The sequence below is a fragment of the Diabrotica virgifera genome, chromosome 7 (genome assembly GCF_917563875.1).
Source record: "Diabrotica virgifera virgifera chromosome 7, PGI_DIABVI_V3a".
NCBI classification, from domain to species: domain Eukaryota; kingdom Metazoa; phylum Arthropoda; class Insecta; order Coleoptera; family Chrysomelidae; genus Diabrotica; species Diabrotica virgifera.
This window is the reverse complement of record NC_065449.1, coordinates 214,219,398-214,233,531: the sequence shown is the minus strand read 5'-3', so window position 1 is coordinate 214,233,531 and position 14,134 is coordinate 214,219,398. Positions and strand designations below refer to the sequence as shown.

Here is a 14,134-nt window from a genome sequence, read left to right as displayed (position 1 = left end):
CTTTCGAGCTTCAAACCTCCTTTGTGATCTCTTTCGAAGACAAACAAAACCGTGTCTTCCTTTTTACGAACAAAATGAAATTTATTTTCTACAAAAAATCAGGCATGTTGCTTAGAATTGCACAAACACACCAGGCAGTACTTCTTCCAGCCAAGCAATTCTTTCCCCTCCTTGAAGGGACGAATCCAGATCTGTTGTAAAAAATACCAGAAAACAACATTGTACCTTTCACACCAACAAAATATCTCCTCCGTATAAACAACTGGGTCAGTCAATCCGGCCTTAACTTCTGTCCATCCAAATCCAAAGTGATTCATTTTACCAGAAGACAAAACAGGCGATCTCCAACCACTACTCTGAATGGAAATTTCTCCCCAAGTAGTAAGAGTAGACCAAGAAATGCTTCTCGGCATTATTTTCGATCAAATTTTTTCCTGGGGACACATTTAATTAACCTGGGAATCTCTTCAAGTTGCCATCATAAATTCAGCTCTAGCCTTAAGCTTTATGTCTTCAGCTTCAACAAGCTGCCTTCATAAATGCGATGTGTTGTTGGATTATTTTTGTTTTTAAAGCATTGCATCTTTCTTCAATGTTTTCATTTTGTGCAAGATATATGTATAGGTATTAGGGTGGGCCGAAAAAACCTTTTTTTTTATTTTGTGTTGCTATACCGCGGAAAAGTTGCTACTAGGATAGAGTTTTAAATTACAAAAATAATTTTTCAAATTGGTTGATATCTTCCGGTCGCGCATTGGTCGTAAAGTTTGAAAAATTGGTTGTTTTTGAAATTTTTTTAAAAACACAAAAATATTTTATCCTGTTTTGCTATACCGCACATATCTCCTTGAGGGGTCAGGATTAAAATAAAGCAAAGAAAAAAGATATATTGACATATTCCGGTCGCGCATCGTCCATAAAATATTAAAAAATATCGTTTTTTGCTATTTTCTTCTTTGAAAATACAACGCTTTTAATAATATAAAACCAACAACGGCCCTACTTTTCATGTGCCAGGCACAAGACTGAAATAAAAAAAAACAACTGAATTGCAATAAAAATGCAATGAGAATTTCAAAAACAACCAATTTTTTTAAATTTTACGATCAATGCGCGACCGGAAGATATCAACCAATTTGAAAAATTGTTTCGGTAATTTAAAACTCTATCCTAGTAGCAACTTTTCCGCGGTATAGCAACACGAAATAAAATAAAAAGTTTTTTTCGGCCCACCCTAAATTGGGTATATGACATATGTATGTATAAAGCTATGTGTTTACTTACCAGCAGCTAACGACATGGCAGGTATAAAAAGAGCTTCCTGTCCGTCGACAGTAACCGTTTGCATAGGCTGCATGAGGTTATACGCTAGCGCGGCATTTTGACCAGCTGCGCTGACCAACTGCGCAGCTCCCGCTTGTTGTTGAAGTAACTGCTGCTGCAGTTGCTGGGGCAGACCAACGGGCACGCTTACCACTTGAGGACTAGCTGCCATGGGTACGCCCTTTATATTGACGTTTGTCGGTGTTGGCGTCGTCGACATGGTGACTGTTGCTTGGGTATCGCCAGACGTCGGACCTATTCTGCTACAGGTGGCCGCTAGCAGAGCTAGGGGGGAGGGTGTCGGCTTCGACTCCTGAAAATTATACGAGTAATATTAATAAAACTTGACCTAAAAATAAATTAAGACAAAGCACAATACATGGTCGTTACAAAACTAGAAAAAGGTGGAAAGATGCAATCACAGAGGATCTATAGAAAATGTGAGTGAGACATTGGGAAATAGTGGCACAGGACCAACAAACATGGAAGGCAATCGTAAACACGGCAAAGACTCTGAAGAGTTGTAATGCCAGTAATGATGATGATCAATATTAATATCCTCTGAATGTTTCATAATGGTTATTAAAACTAGCTACAACAATGGGTTACCTTTATATTTATTTATTACACATCACAACAATCACTTTGGTGCCGAAGAATTAAGAACTGCGTTTAAATATTTTTGAGCCTCTGGATTTCAAAAATATCTATCATTTTTCTTTTGCAGCTATAGTTTTCAACATGAGCGCGCTAATAACCGGCAAAATAGCGCAAAAGATGGAAAACATAATATATTGCGATACAAGAAAAGATGAAACTAGTGGATTACATTACATCACGGACATTACATACGTCTGTGACAGAAGTATTTTATAAAATTCTACTGTCACGGGGACAGTTGTCATACTCGTCTGATACGTCTAAAGGTGGGAAACTATGTACAGTCGGAAAAATGAAAGAATACCCATGAACGAACATATAAAACACGCTGTATTTTCCTGTCACCGTGTCACAAAGAAAATTGTCCAGTGCAAGTATTTTACACGTAACAATAATAATTATTACATGTACTTGCGCTGGCCAATTTTTTGTCTGACACGGTGACAGGAAAATAAGCGTGTTTTATATGTTCGTATTCTTGGGTATTCTTTCATTTTTCCTACTGTAATGTAATGTTAATTTATATTTTTTGCAATTAACTACAGTCCGTCTAATTTACTAACCGTTGCACGTCATTATCTACGTTAGAGGTCTAAGTTGACATTGTTGCCCAATTACAAAAAATTCTTGAATTCATTGTAAATCAAATACATCACACAATTTTTGCGGAAGTGGATTCTACAGCAAAACAAATTAATATTCAATGTAAATAAATAAAAACTTTAGAAATAGAAAACAAGAATTAAGTTAGAATCTTACGTTAAAGTACATAATAAAAACAGTAAATATAATGAAACAAATACTAAGGAGAAAAGAATATAAACAAATATAAAGTGTCATCACCGCAATTGTCAAATAAATGTTACCAATTAGGCATTCCAAATCACGTGATATAATATGGCTGCTGGATGGCGAAACTGTCATCCATAGGCGTATCGAATGTTTAAACCACTTCATATTTAATTTGCTATCACAATTTCACAAATTTCGCTACACAATTAACAAAAAAACAAAACCAAACAGGATATTCTTTACAAATTTGTCAATATTCAATGTAAACATTACATACGCCATGACCACCCCCCTTAACTGTGTCTATGGCCATGTCAGTTTAGCCATCCACCGACCACCACTGACAGTTCATTGGAATCCCTAATTTATGCCAAAATATCACCTTCGTTCGATTATAGTTACAGTGTATTCCGAACAAATGTGCTTCATAAAAACGCTTTATAATCCATTTATACAAATTAGATGAAACATATTTATTGTGTATTTCTTTAAGTTAACATTAATATAAATCTTGAAATATTATTTCTACGCGTATATAATAAAATATTTCTAGTGGCTGTAATACCAGTGTACTCGGCAAAGTGATTCTAAAAAAGAACACACCTACCGCCTAAATATTTCGTGTTGGTATCATATGACGTCACGGGCTATGACGCGGACGACGTGCAACAGTAAGTAAATTAGATGGAGTATAGTTTTGATGGAAAATAAGCCACAATTTTACTAAAAAAAAAATGATTTTATTTTTTGTAATTAACTAGTTTTGATGGGAAATAAGCCATAATTTTACTAAAAAAATGATTTTATTTTTTGCAATTAACTAGTTTTGATGGGAAATAAGCCACAATTTTACTAAAAAAATGATCTTATTTTTTGCAATTAACTAGTGATGATAACTATTAATGCCACAAGAAAATAGCTTCTAAACAACGTTAATTTATACATTTATAACGATCATTTCCATCTCCACTAGTTTCATCTCTTTTTGTTTCGCAATGTTTTATGTTTTCCATCTTTTGCGCTATTTTGCCGGTTATTAGTGCGCTCATCACTGTATACAAACTAATACTGGCCTTCTACGGAATAGAAAAAAGGAGGAATAAAGAAATGAGGCTCTTCTGAAAGTTGAAAGAAAAATAATGAGAACGATACTGGACCTCAATGTAACAAGAGAGGGAGAAAGAAGAATGAAAACAAATGCCGAAATTGAAGAATTAAGGGGAGAAAATATAGTCAGATTACCATTCAAGAAAAGCGCTGGTAAACCTTTCAATGGGAATAAAAATTAATGGGAAACAAATTTCTTATATATCGCACCCTTAGTATTAAAAGGGCACATCTCGAAAATTAGCGTTTCTGAGTTTTTGGCATAAATGGGCACAAAACTACTAGTACTACAACTTGGCCTTGACAGAAATTGAAAACGGAGAATATAAAGCAAGTCCCGATATAATGTGACCCTTTCGTACTCCCCTCTCCGCCAACACATCTTCCCGCGAGATAGACCCATTCAGTAAGGTGCCGATGTCTGTCGAAGCAGGTGTGTTAGTGAGCGCTCTCATTACGAGTTGAGCCCTTCTATTACAAAACTTGAGGTACGTGTTGTTTTATATTTTTTGTTTTATAAAGGCACATTAAGATTAAATGCTGTATATTTCTAAAACTTCCGAAAATTTATGGGTTTATTTAAAAAGAGTTCTTTATATTACTAAAACTATTGTATGATTTTTGGAACTATATCTAAAGGATTCTTGTTATTACAAAAATATCTGTTTGATTTACAATATCATTGAAAGTTAAATCCTTGTAATACTAAAATAATTCAACGAGTTTCTTAGTTGTGTCCATAAACTACAAAGTTTTTTGGTACTAAGGCCTTAATTATTGTTATTATTTTATGTACTAACAAGTATTAAATAAGAGGGTAACCATATCTTAACCTCTTACAGATACAGCGAAAATTTTGATGAGGCTAAAAGACTTCAACATTTCAAATGTTTTTGGGCACTAGGAGATTTGCAATTACAGCGTATGTTTATAAAAGCAAGAATGGCTTTAGTTGAACCTAAATATAAGTATTCAAACGCTCAACATCCCAGAGCACCAAATGCTGCTTTCTACTTGTACGATGATAACGCCAAAATCAGAGTCTGCAAAACATTTTTTATCAATACGTTGGGAATAACAAGTAAAATAATTCGCACAGTAAGATATAAGACTAACAATTGCAATTCTGTTGAAGAAGATAGAAGAGGCAAACATAATAGTCATAGACGCGTGGATGACAATCTGAAAGAAGATATCATTAGATTTATTAATCTAATACCACGAATTGAATCGCATTATTTAAGAGCGTCGACCTCAAGAGAGTTCATAAGTGGATCGAAAAGTATTACTGACTTGTTTAGAGACTTTCAAGAAAAACAGAAGAATAATTCCCGAGATTCTGGAAAGTTTCATTTGTTTTATGAGATTTTTACTACCCATTTTAATTTGGGTTTTTTTCAACCCAAGAAAGATCAATGCGATCTTTGTTTACAGTATAACAACTCTTCTGCTGATCAGAGGCTTGCTCTCAAAGTCAAATATGATACTCACCTAGAAGAAAAGGAATTAAGCCGAGCAGAAAAAAAGAATGATAGAATGACTCTTGACAAATATAATTTATGCGTTTGCTACGATGTTCAAGCGATAATGCAAAGTCCCAATGGAGAAACATCATCGTTTTATTATAAATCCAAATTGAATAGCTACAACTTTACTTTGACTGTGTTAAATAAATTACCAGAGAATGAAGACGATTTTAAAGGCTATGGTGACGTGCATTGCTATTTCTGGGATGAGACCCAAGGAAAAAGAGGTGCAGTGGAGATTGGAAGTTGCGTTTTAGACTTTTTAAAGAAGGTTTGTGAGGATGCAGGTGAACATGAAGTTAACGTAACATTTGTAACAGATAATTGTTGTGGCCAAAACAAAAATAAATGCATAGCTTCTTTATACATGTTTGCAGTCACTACTATAAAAAACTTAAAGGGCATAACTCACAAATTCCTTATAAAAGGTCTTACTCAAAATGAAGCCGACAATGTACACATGCTGATACAGAAACAAATATCAAGAGATTTAAAAGCTGGTCCAATCTTAACACCACTTCAACACACCACCGCAATTCAGAGAGCTAGGAAAACGGGGAAACCTTTTATCGTTCATACTTTGAATCATGATTTCTTTTACGACTTGAAAGATTTACAAGTCAAGTGGGGATATAATTTCAACGTTGACGAAGAGAAGAATACCATTGTATGGAATCACATCAAAGTTATGAAATTTACGAAAGGGAACCCATTCTTTTTTCAATATAAGACATCATACAAAGACGCGTTTAAACAAATAAATGTTAGAAACAAAAAAAAGAAAATGTTGGATAATAAAGAAATATCTATCAAAACAGTTTATGTGCGCCATTTGAGTTAAGTTTAAATAAGAAACAGGATCTCAAAGAATTAATTTCTAAGAGACTTATTGACCCTTATCATGCCTGTTACTATAATAATATGTTAATGTAACTGTTTTCTAATTGTAATTTTTAATACTTTGTTTTATTTTTGAAATGATTTATGACTATTACTTAAAACTTAAACCTGCTGGCTATTTTATATTTCATAGTTCTTTAGCTACTATTCCAGTCGTTAGCTATTCTATTCTATTCTATTCTATTCTATTCAAACACGACTGATTGTAAAAAATGAATATGATAGATCTTAAGCGCTCGCACAAAAGAAGAATGATTTTATGTTGAGAAAATTTGTTAATTTTTTTGTCTAGTAAATTCAGTAATTTTTTGTGAGAACTATTTTAGTTTTGTGTTACATTATAAACGTTAAGACAATTCTGGTTTTTTTTATATGACTGTCCCAAAAAGAGTGTTATAGTTTTTGTTATTGGATTTGTATGCTACATGCCTATTACTTTTTGGTTTTTGAGAATAAAGTTATTTTTTGTTAATCTTTTACGATTTAATGTTTTATTAATTCCTTTACAAGAGGCACTTTTATCATTGAAAGTAGTTAAACATTATTATTACACAGCCATATTTAGATTTGTAACTTAAAAAATAGTGTATATTTAATCATTAAAAGGCTTAATTCGTAAGATGCCTTCAAAATTTAAAGAAATTTAGTGGGAGAGGGGCCTATCTTGGGAGAGATTTTTTGAAACGTTTTTTTTTTAATTAAATTATTTTTTTTTGTAATATTTCGATTATCCATTATAGAGTACAAATACTGTAAATTGTATACCTAGATTGAAAACGATGAAGTTGCTTAATCTTTAATCTCGTTTTCCCAAAAGTAACGATTTTCGAGATGTGCCCTTTTAATACTAAGGGAGCGATATGTACCTAATATAAAATAAATTTCGAATAAAGATTAACGAGAAAAAAAATGAAGGTAATGGTACTCCAAAAGAGGCAAAATGTCACTTTTCCTATAATGATAAATAAGAAATTATTAGAACAGGTCTTCTTCTTATTACGGTGCCTATCCGTTTCGGTTGTTGGCGATCAGCATGGCTTCCTTATAACAGGTAAACCATTACAAATACCTTGGCTGCTGAATTAACTACAAGTTTCGATAGATACAGATATCGATATCCAACTAAGAATGAAACTTGTAAGATGATTTGTTTGGTCTCTTGTTCTCTATGGAGTCGAAACGTGGGCTCAAAAGCTAAATAAGATGTTATACGCCTTTTAAAGTGTTAGTGTACGAGAGAACCCGTACTACACGAAAAACAATAATTGAAGAACTTGTAAATAGACCCGTATTGAGCTGCCCCCCCCCCCACTTGCAAAAAACAAATAGCCCTGATTTATGAGCTATTTATGAGCTTTGATATTCCGCAAACTAAAAATTTTGAGCTCGTTCCACTGAGCAGGAATTTAATACCTGAGTCAGCCCCCGCACTACTTAAAAATAGGAATATTGAATCGGTTTTTGCGGCAGAATTACGAGCTATTTATGAGCTCTTGAAATTATATAGTTTCGATTTTTGAGCTCATCCCTTCACCCCCAAACAACCCTTTAATTGATTTAACTTAAGAGAAAAATGCTGAGAAAACTTAAAATATATCGTATTGCGGATATAATTCCTATAGCTTATATACTCTAAGATTAAACTATTAAATCACGTGCATTTCGATTATTCAGCTACAACCCCTTCGCAAGAAAACCACCCTATCTTCCCGGCTTAAGAGAAAATTGTACTTAAATGGATTAAATTAATTATTTGGCGATTACATATCATTTAATAATTTATAAGCTTCCAAATTACGCGCATTTAGATCAGTAAATTGCAATTTATTTTGTATAATGCAGTCACTGAAGGTAAAATTCAACGATTAGGTACCTAGTCAGTGGTTAGAGGATACCTCAAGAAACAAAGGTGACATGGTACCACCTTGCGCCTTTACCCTGAGGGTGGATACCGCCCCTTCTCGGGGGTGAAAATTATTTTATAAAAAATAACTGCAGTTTTCATCACTAAAATTGAAGCTAATAAAAAATATAATAAATTGCTTACTTGAAAAACCCTTTAATGTTAATTTAAAGTAAGTTATTGGTAATTAAATGGATATTTTTTTCTGCGACTGTTTAAATCTAAGGATTCAAGCTTAAATAACGGGAAAGAGATGCATTTTATAACACTTAGGTACTAAATACTTGTCAAAGTACTTAGAAATACCTATCAAAAATGAGCTCAAGAAAAAGTTGATAGCATCAAAATCCGCTCACCAATTTTCGTGAAAATGAATGGAGATTTACCGAAATTGAAGGTCATAGTTGATTTTTACCGTCAGTGACTGCACTACAGAAAGAAACTGGCAATTCAATAATTGAGATGCGTATATTTTGCGAGCTCATAAATTATTAAACGATATCTAGTCGCCAAATAATTAATTTAAATTATTTTAAGTACAACTCTCTCTTAAGCCGGGAATATGGGATGGTTTTCTTGCGAAGGGGTTGTAGCTCAATAATCGAAAGGCGCGTGCTTTAAGAGTTTATTCTTAGAACTTAAGCTATACGAATTAAACTACTATTAACTTTTTTGTAAAAACTTACAGTTTTTCAGTGATTTACGAAAAACCGCTTCAAAACATGCATTTTTTTCACGAATAATTAAAATTTTTGATCTTTAATAACTTAAAAAGTATTGACTTATTTTAATAACTTTATATAATAAATTTTGCTTATAATTAGTTCTTTTATAGATTTGTGGGGGGCTGACTCAGCCCCCTCCCACTAAAGTATTAAATTCCTGCTCAGTGGAACGAGCTCAAAATTTTTAGTTTGCGGAATATGAAAGCTCATAAATAGCTCATAAATCAGGGCTATTTGTTTTTTAGTTTTTGCAAGTGGGGGGGCCAGCTCAACACGGGTTGTAAATAGACTAAATATAGAAAAACAACCCTTGAGAACGACTAAAATAAGAAAAACCAGTTATTTAGGTCATTTGATATATGTAACAAAAAGTACTACATTCCTCAATTGATCATTAAGAGTAAACTAGGTAGGGGGAAACCAGGAATTGGAAAAAAAATGTACCGGCTGCGTAATATTAGAAACTGAATAGGACTATAGGTTTGAATAACGTACAGCGTGCAGATGTTATATGCGTACAGCTAAAGTAAGTCTAAAGGGTTGAGTCGTGGACTCTCACAGATGCCACCTGGCCACCTGTAAGAAAATCGATGCTTTTAAAATGTGGCTTTATCGTTCAGTCCTGAAGATATCTCATACCGACCACGTTAGTAATCAGGATGGTTTATTAATTAATATACGTTTATTAAAATCAATAGTTACTACAATAATTTACAATTTCGGTTTACTTACACTAAAATAAACGTAAAAAAGTCTTAAAAGCATAAACATGCTTGTTGACTTAATCTGTCTAATATTGACAAGTTTATGTTTATTGTTTTTTTTTACAAATCATTATTTTATTTTACAGTTTCTAATCTAATATCTATGTTTTTTTTATCTAGTATAATTTAAAATTAAATTGTTACACAACTCCCTGTTTTCTTTTACCCAAGCAGTAACTAATTTTTTATACAAAAAAATTAAGAAAATAAAAACAAAAAGGGCTGTTATATAAATTATGTTTTATTGTAAATTGTAATCTACTGTTAGTATAAATAAATCAAAAATAAGTGTAAATAAATTAAAATAAAAACTACATAAATAAAATAAGTGTTAAAATCATTACGATAGTAACACCAACACTGTAGTACTACCTATGTAGTAGCAAAAAACGCAGAACACCTGGTAAATGTTCTCCTTTCTCCCTATTCCCTGCAATATTCTTTTTCGCGTAATATTTCCTGCGCCGTTTTATAACAAATAGCAGTATTATAAATACAAATTAAAACGATTAATAACCTTAATTGAGCCGTAGCACGTGACGTTAAGAGGGGTGGTAAGGATTTGCTAAGGCTTTCACAATGCAAACTTTTATGTGAGGGGTTGAGATAATTATTTCGCGATAAAAAAACAAGTCCCGAGTGTTAGTGAGACACTCAACTTACAAATGGGGAGCGGGTGTAATATAATATGCACGATAACTGAGATGACGGGGTATATTTTTCAGTAAGCAGACAGAATCAATTCCAGATTTACTGTGTAAAGTCCATTTTTTTAATTTTTGGAAATCCTCAATATCCCAATTGAAATTATTATAAAAATTCTCAAGAACCACGTATACCTACCTCATAGAAAATTAATTTAACAATAAACATTGTGAGGTATACACAAATACACACATATCACTATAATAAATAATGAGACACATTGTAAAGCTATTTTTGCGACTCATAATCCGATCTCCAATCTATAGTAAATTGACTGAACACAGGATGGGGAAACACAATTTTTTGATACCGAAAGCGGTTTTGGAACGAGAAAAGTACTTTTTAATAAAAATTTTAACAAAAATAAGGACAGTCCAAATTCTTTTGTATAGTTTTAAATGCAACGTAACCCATTATGAGCGGCCAGCTCGGCCCGGGACAGTCCAGCACGCAAACGGAACGGCCAGTCGGCGCCAGTGCGTCATAATTGTGGTAGTAAGCAAATATATTGTTGATTTTTTAATTGAAAACGCGTTGTTTGTTTTAAAATACGGAAATATAAAATTTGGTTTGAGACATTCGAAAATATTTGGGAAATTTTAGATCACTTTTATGCGGGAAAAGATGATGAAAATCGCCATATTCTCTTCTATTTTTAATATTTCGTGAACCCAAAACCGATGTTTCCGTAGTAATTTTGCATTTTCGTCTGTTTCAATCTCAGCACAGATTTCACTTACTATTATAACCTCTTCTTCTGACGAGGTCTCCATGGCAAATGATCATTTTTCCGGTGCCGTGCAGTGCCGGCCGTTACAAATGGATTTTTGGACGTGCCGGCCTGTGCTGTGCCGTGCCGTGCCGGGCGTTCATAATGGGTTTCCTGCTTTACTACCAACAATTATTATGACGCACTGGCGCCGACTGGCCGTTCGACTTCAACGGATTTTATTCTCCTCGGAGAATTTTGGCCGTTCCGTTTGCGTGCTGGACTGTGCCGGGCCGAGCTGGCCGGTCATAATGGGTTACGTTGCATTTAAAACTATACAAATGAATTTGGACTGTCCTGTGCCGTGCCGGGCGTTCATAATGGGTTTCCTGCTTTTACAGACCGAGCAAGCTTTGTAAATTCCACGGCTTCGCGCAATCGTACTTGCGACTGCGTCAGGTGTTTGGTTGTTGATTCTGTGTGAATATTGGTACTATTAGGTTTGTTCTAGCAAACAGTCAAACTAGTCAGAAACCGTCAGCAAACAGTTAGTCAGTTAGCAGGTCAGTGAGAAAACATAATACAGTCACCAGTGCTATCTCCTCTACTCGCGCTGGTCCACTATTCGCTGATGGTTTCAAACCGTTTGAAACTGATGGTAGAACAAACCTATTATTATACTGATTCTGTAGTGTGAATTTTTAAAACTTTTAAGTGTGGTTTTTGACCGTTGTGGGAAATTATTTATTTAGCTTTGTGTTTTTAATTTAAACTCTTGTTTTATTTTCAAAGTTTTTTTGCTGTACCTAAGTAGAAAATGAATACCGGTAAGTAGAAAATGAATATGGTAATAATATTTTGTATTATACTTAAATAAAAAATACAGTATTTTCTGAAATGCTATTTTCCAAATAGCTTATAAAATGGCTTAGTCAAAATTATAAAGGCTCAGTAAATAAAAGCAAACAATTACGTGTATTAATAGCAAAATATTTTGTAATGATGTTACCTACTTTAAAAAAATTTCCATGAAAAAAAAAATAGAATTAATTTCATCATTTTCGTGTCTCATGTGGCGTAGCTACTTTTGCTACTACCCAACGCTTAGCTACTCTACATACAATTTGTATTATTTTATTAAAAAAAAACCAATAAGCATTTACTCTGCAAATTGTATTTATATTTTGCTTTGCATTTTCATATAAAAAAACTGCGGTATAATATAATAATTATTATAATACAGAGTGGGCCAAATAAAAGGAGCCACCCCGATATTTGGCAGTATTTATTAGATTTTAAGAAAATAAAAAAACAGGTCAATTTTTGATCTAAGGGGGACACATTTTTACGGTACAAACATCTGTCATTTGTCAACTCCCTCCCTTCCACTTCCCCCACCCCTCATTTTTAAATAGGGAATAGGGGTCGTGTGCTAGCTCACTTGAAAGGATATTCAATTCTCTATTCAGTAATATCAACATCAACATAAGAATTTATACAGGGTGTCCAAGAAAAATTATTTTAAATTAAATTAATTAACACAAAAAAAGAATGTATGTAATTTATTTAACTCAGAATACATTCTACTGCTGATAAAAAAACAGAAAACAATGTTTATTTGATAAATAAACACTGTTTGTTGCTTAAATTCAATATTCAACCTACCAAGAGGCAGATGGGTGGAAGTTTGAACATTAAAATTAAGCAAAAAGCAGTGTCTATTTATCAAAAACCATTTTTTTCTGTTTTCTGTCAGCAGTAGAATGTGTTCTGACTTAAATAAATTACATACATTCTTCTTTTTGTTTCAATTAATTTAATTCAAAATAATTTTTCTTGGACACCCTGTATACATTTTAAGTTGATACTACTGAATAGAGAATTAAATAACCTTTCAAATGAGCTAGCACACGACCCCTATTCCCTATTTAAAAATAAGGGGTGGGGGAAGTGGAAGGGAGGGAGTTGACAAATCACAGATGTTTGTATCGTAAAAATGTGTCCCCCTTAGATCAAAAATTGACCTTTTTTTTTATTTTCTTAAAATCTAATAAATACTGCCAAATATCGGGGTGGCTCCTTTTATTTGGCCCACTCTGTATAATATAATATAATATAATATAATATGTATAATATATTAAAGTTTTTAATATTGCTAATCCAGATTTAGCCATACGACTCACACTCCCTCTAAGGGGAAAATTGACTCATCCCAGATACCTAAGGTATTAAAAGGATTGAGCTCTGGTGGGACTCTTTCCATGTTATCGAGCCCTAGGTGACTTGGTATGTACATACTTAATGTAAATAAAAAACAATGTTAAAAAATATAATAATATGTATTAGCAATATTAAAAGCTGTATATTATATTATAATATAATAATAATTATTATAATATAATATAATATAATTATTAAAGTTTTTAACATTGTTTGTAATATATTTTTTTATTAATAATTTATTAGATACCTAATTACTATGTATCAGTAGAAACGATTATTTACTTAAATTTGACAAATTCTAACCCCACTCGACCAGCCCACGACCACACAACTCGAAACACAAGTAAGTACGGTTGCGTGAAGCATGGCGTGAAGCCGTGGAATTTAGAGGACTAGCTCGGTCTGTAGATCCTTGTGAATTACAAGGCTGTTCCGTTTGCATCTGGACTGAGCCGAACCGACTTAACCGCTCATAATGGGTTAAGTTGCATTTAAATCTATACAAATGAATTTGGTCTGTTCTGTGCCGTGCCGGGCTGTGCCGAGCCGAGCGTTCATAATGGGTTTCCTGCTTTATACAGTTATTTTGACATGTTTATGCACTTTTGGATGTATTTTTTGCACTTCAAAATGCAACTATGCATTTCCACCCAGTTTTCTATTCGCGGTGTGCAAGTACTTGGAAGGGAAACGAGAAACGACCGTGCGCGAGTCGCGGAGAAATATTGCAAATATCTTAAATAATTCATATTTCATATTGTCAATTGAAATTGTCAAATTGACGTATATTTCATACC

The 14,134-nt window shown here is 33.3% G+C and overlaps 1 protein-coding gene across 2 annotated transcripts in view; it reads right to left on the bottom strand.

Annotated features, from left to right (window-relative positions):
- Positions 1 to 14,134, bottom strand: part of LOC114335463 (specificity protein transcription factor 3) — a 72,478-nt gene that overhangs the window by 46,676 nt on the left and 11,668 nt on the right. For both annotated transcript variants that reach the window (XM_050655608.1, XM_050655609.1), the window contains exon 2: positions 1,285 to 1,636. In XM_050655608.1, coding sequence (XP_050511565.1) covers positions 1,285 to 1,636 — 352 coding nt within the window. The remainder of the gene's footprint in view (positions 1 to 1,284; positions 1,637 to 14,134) is intronic.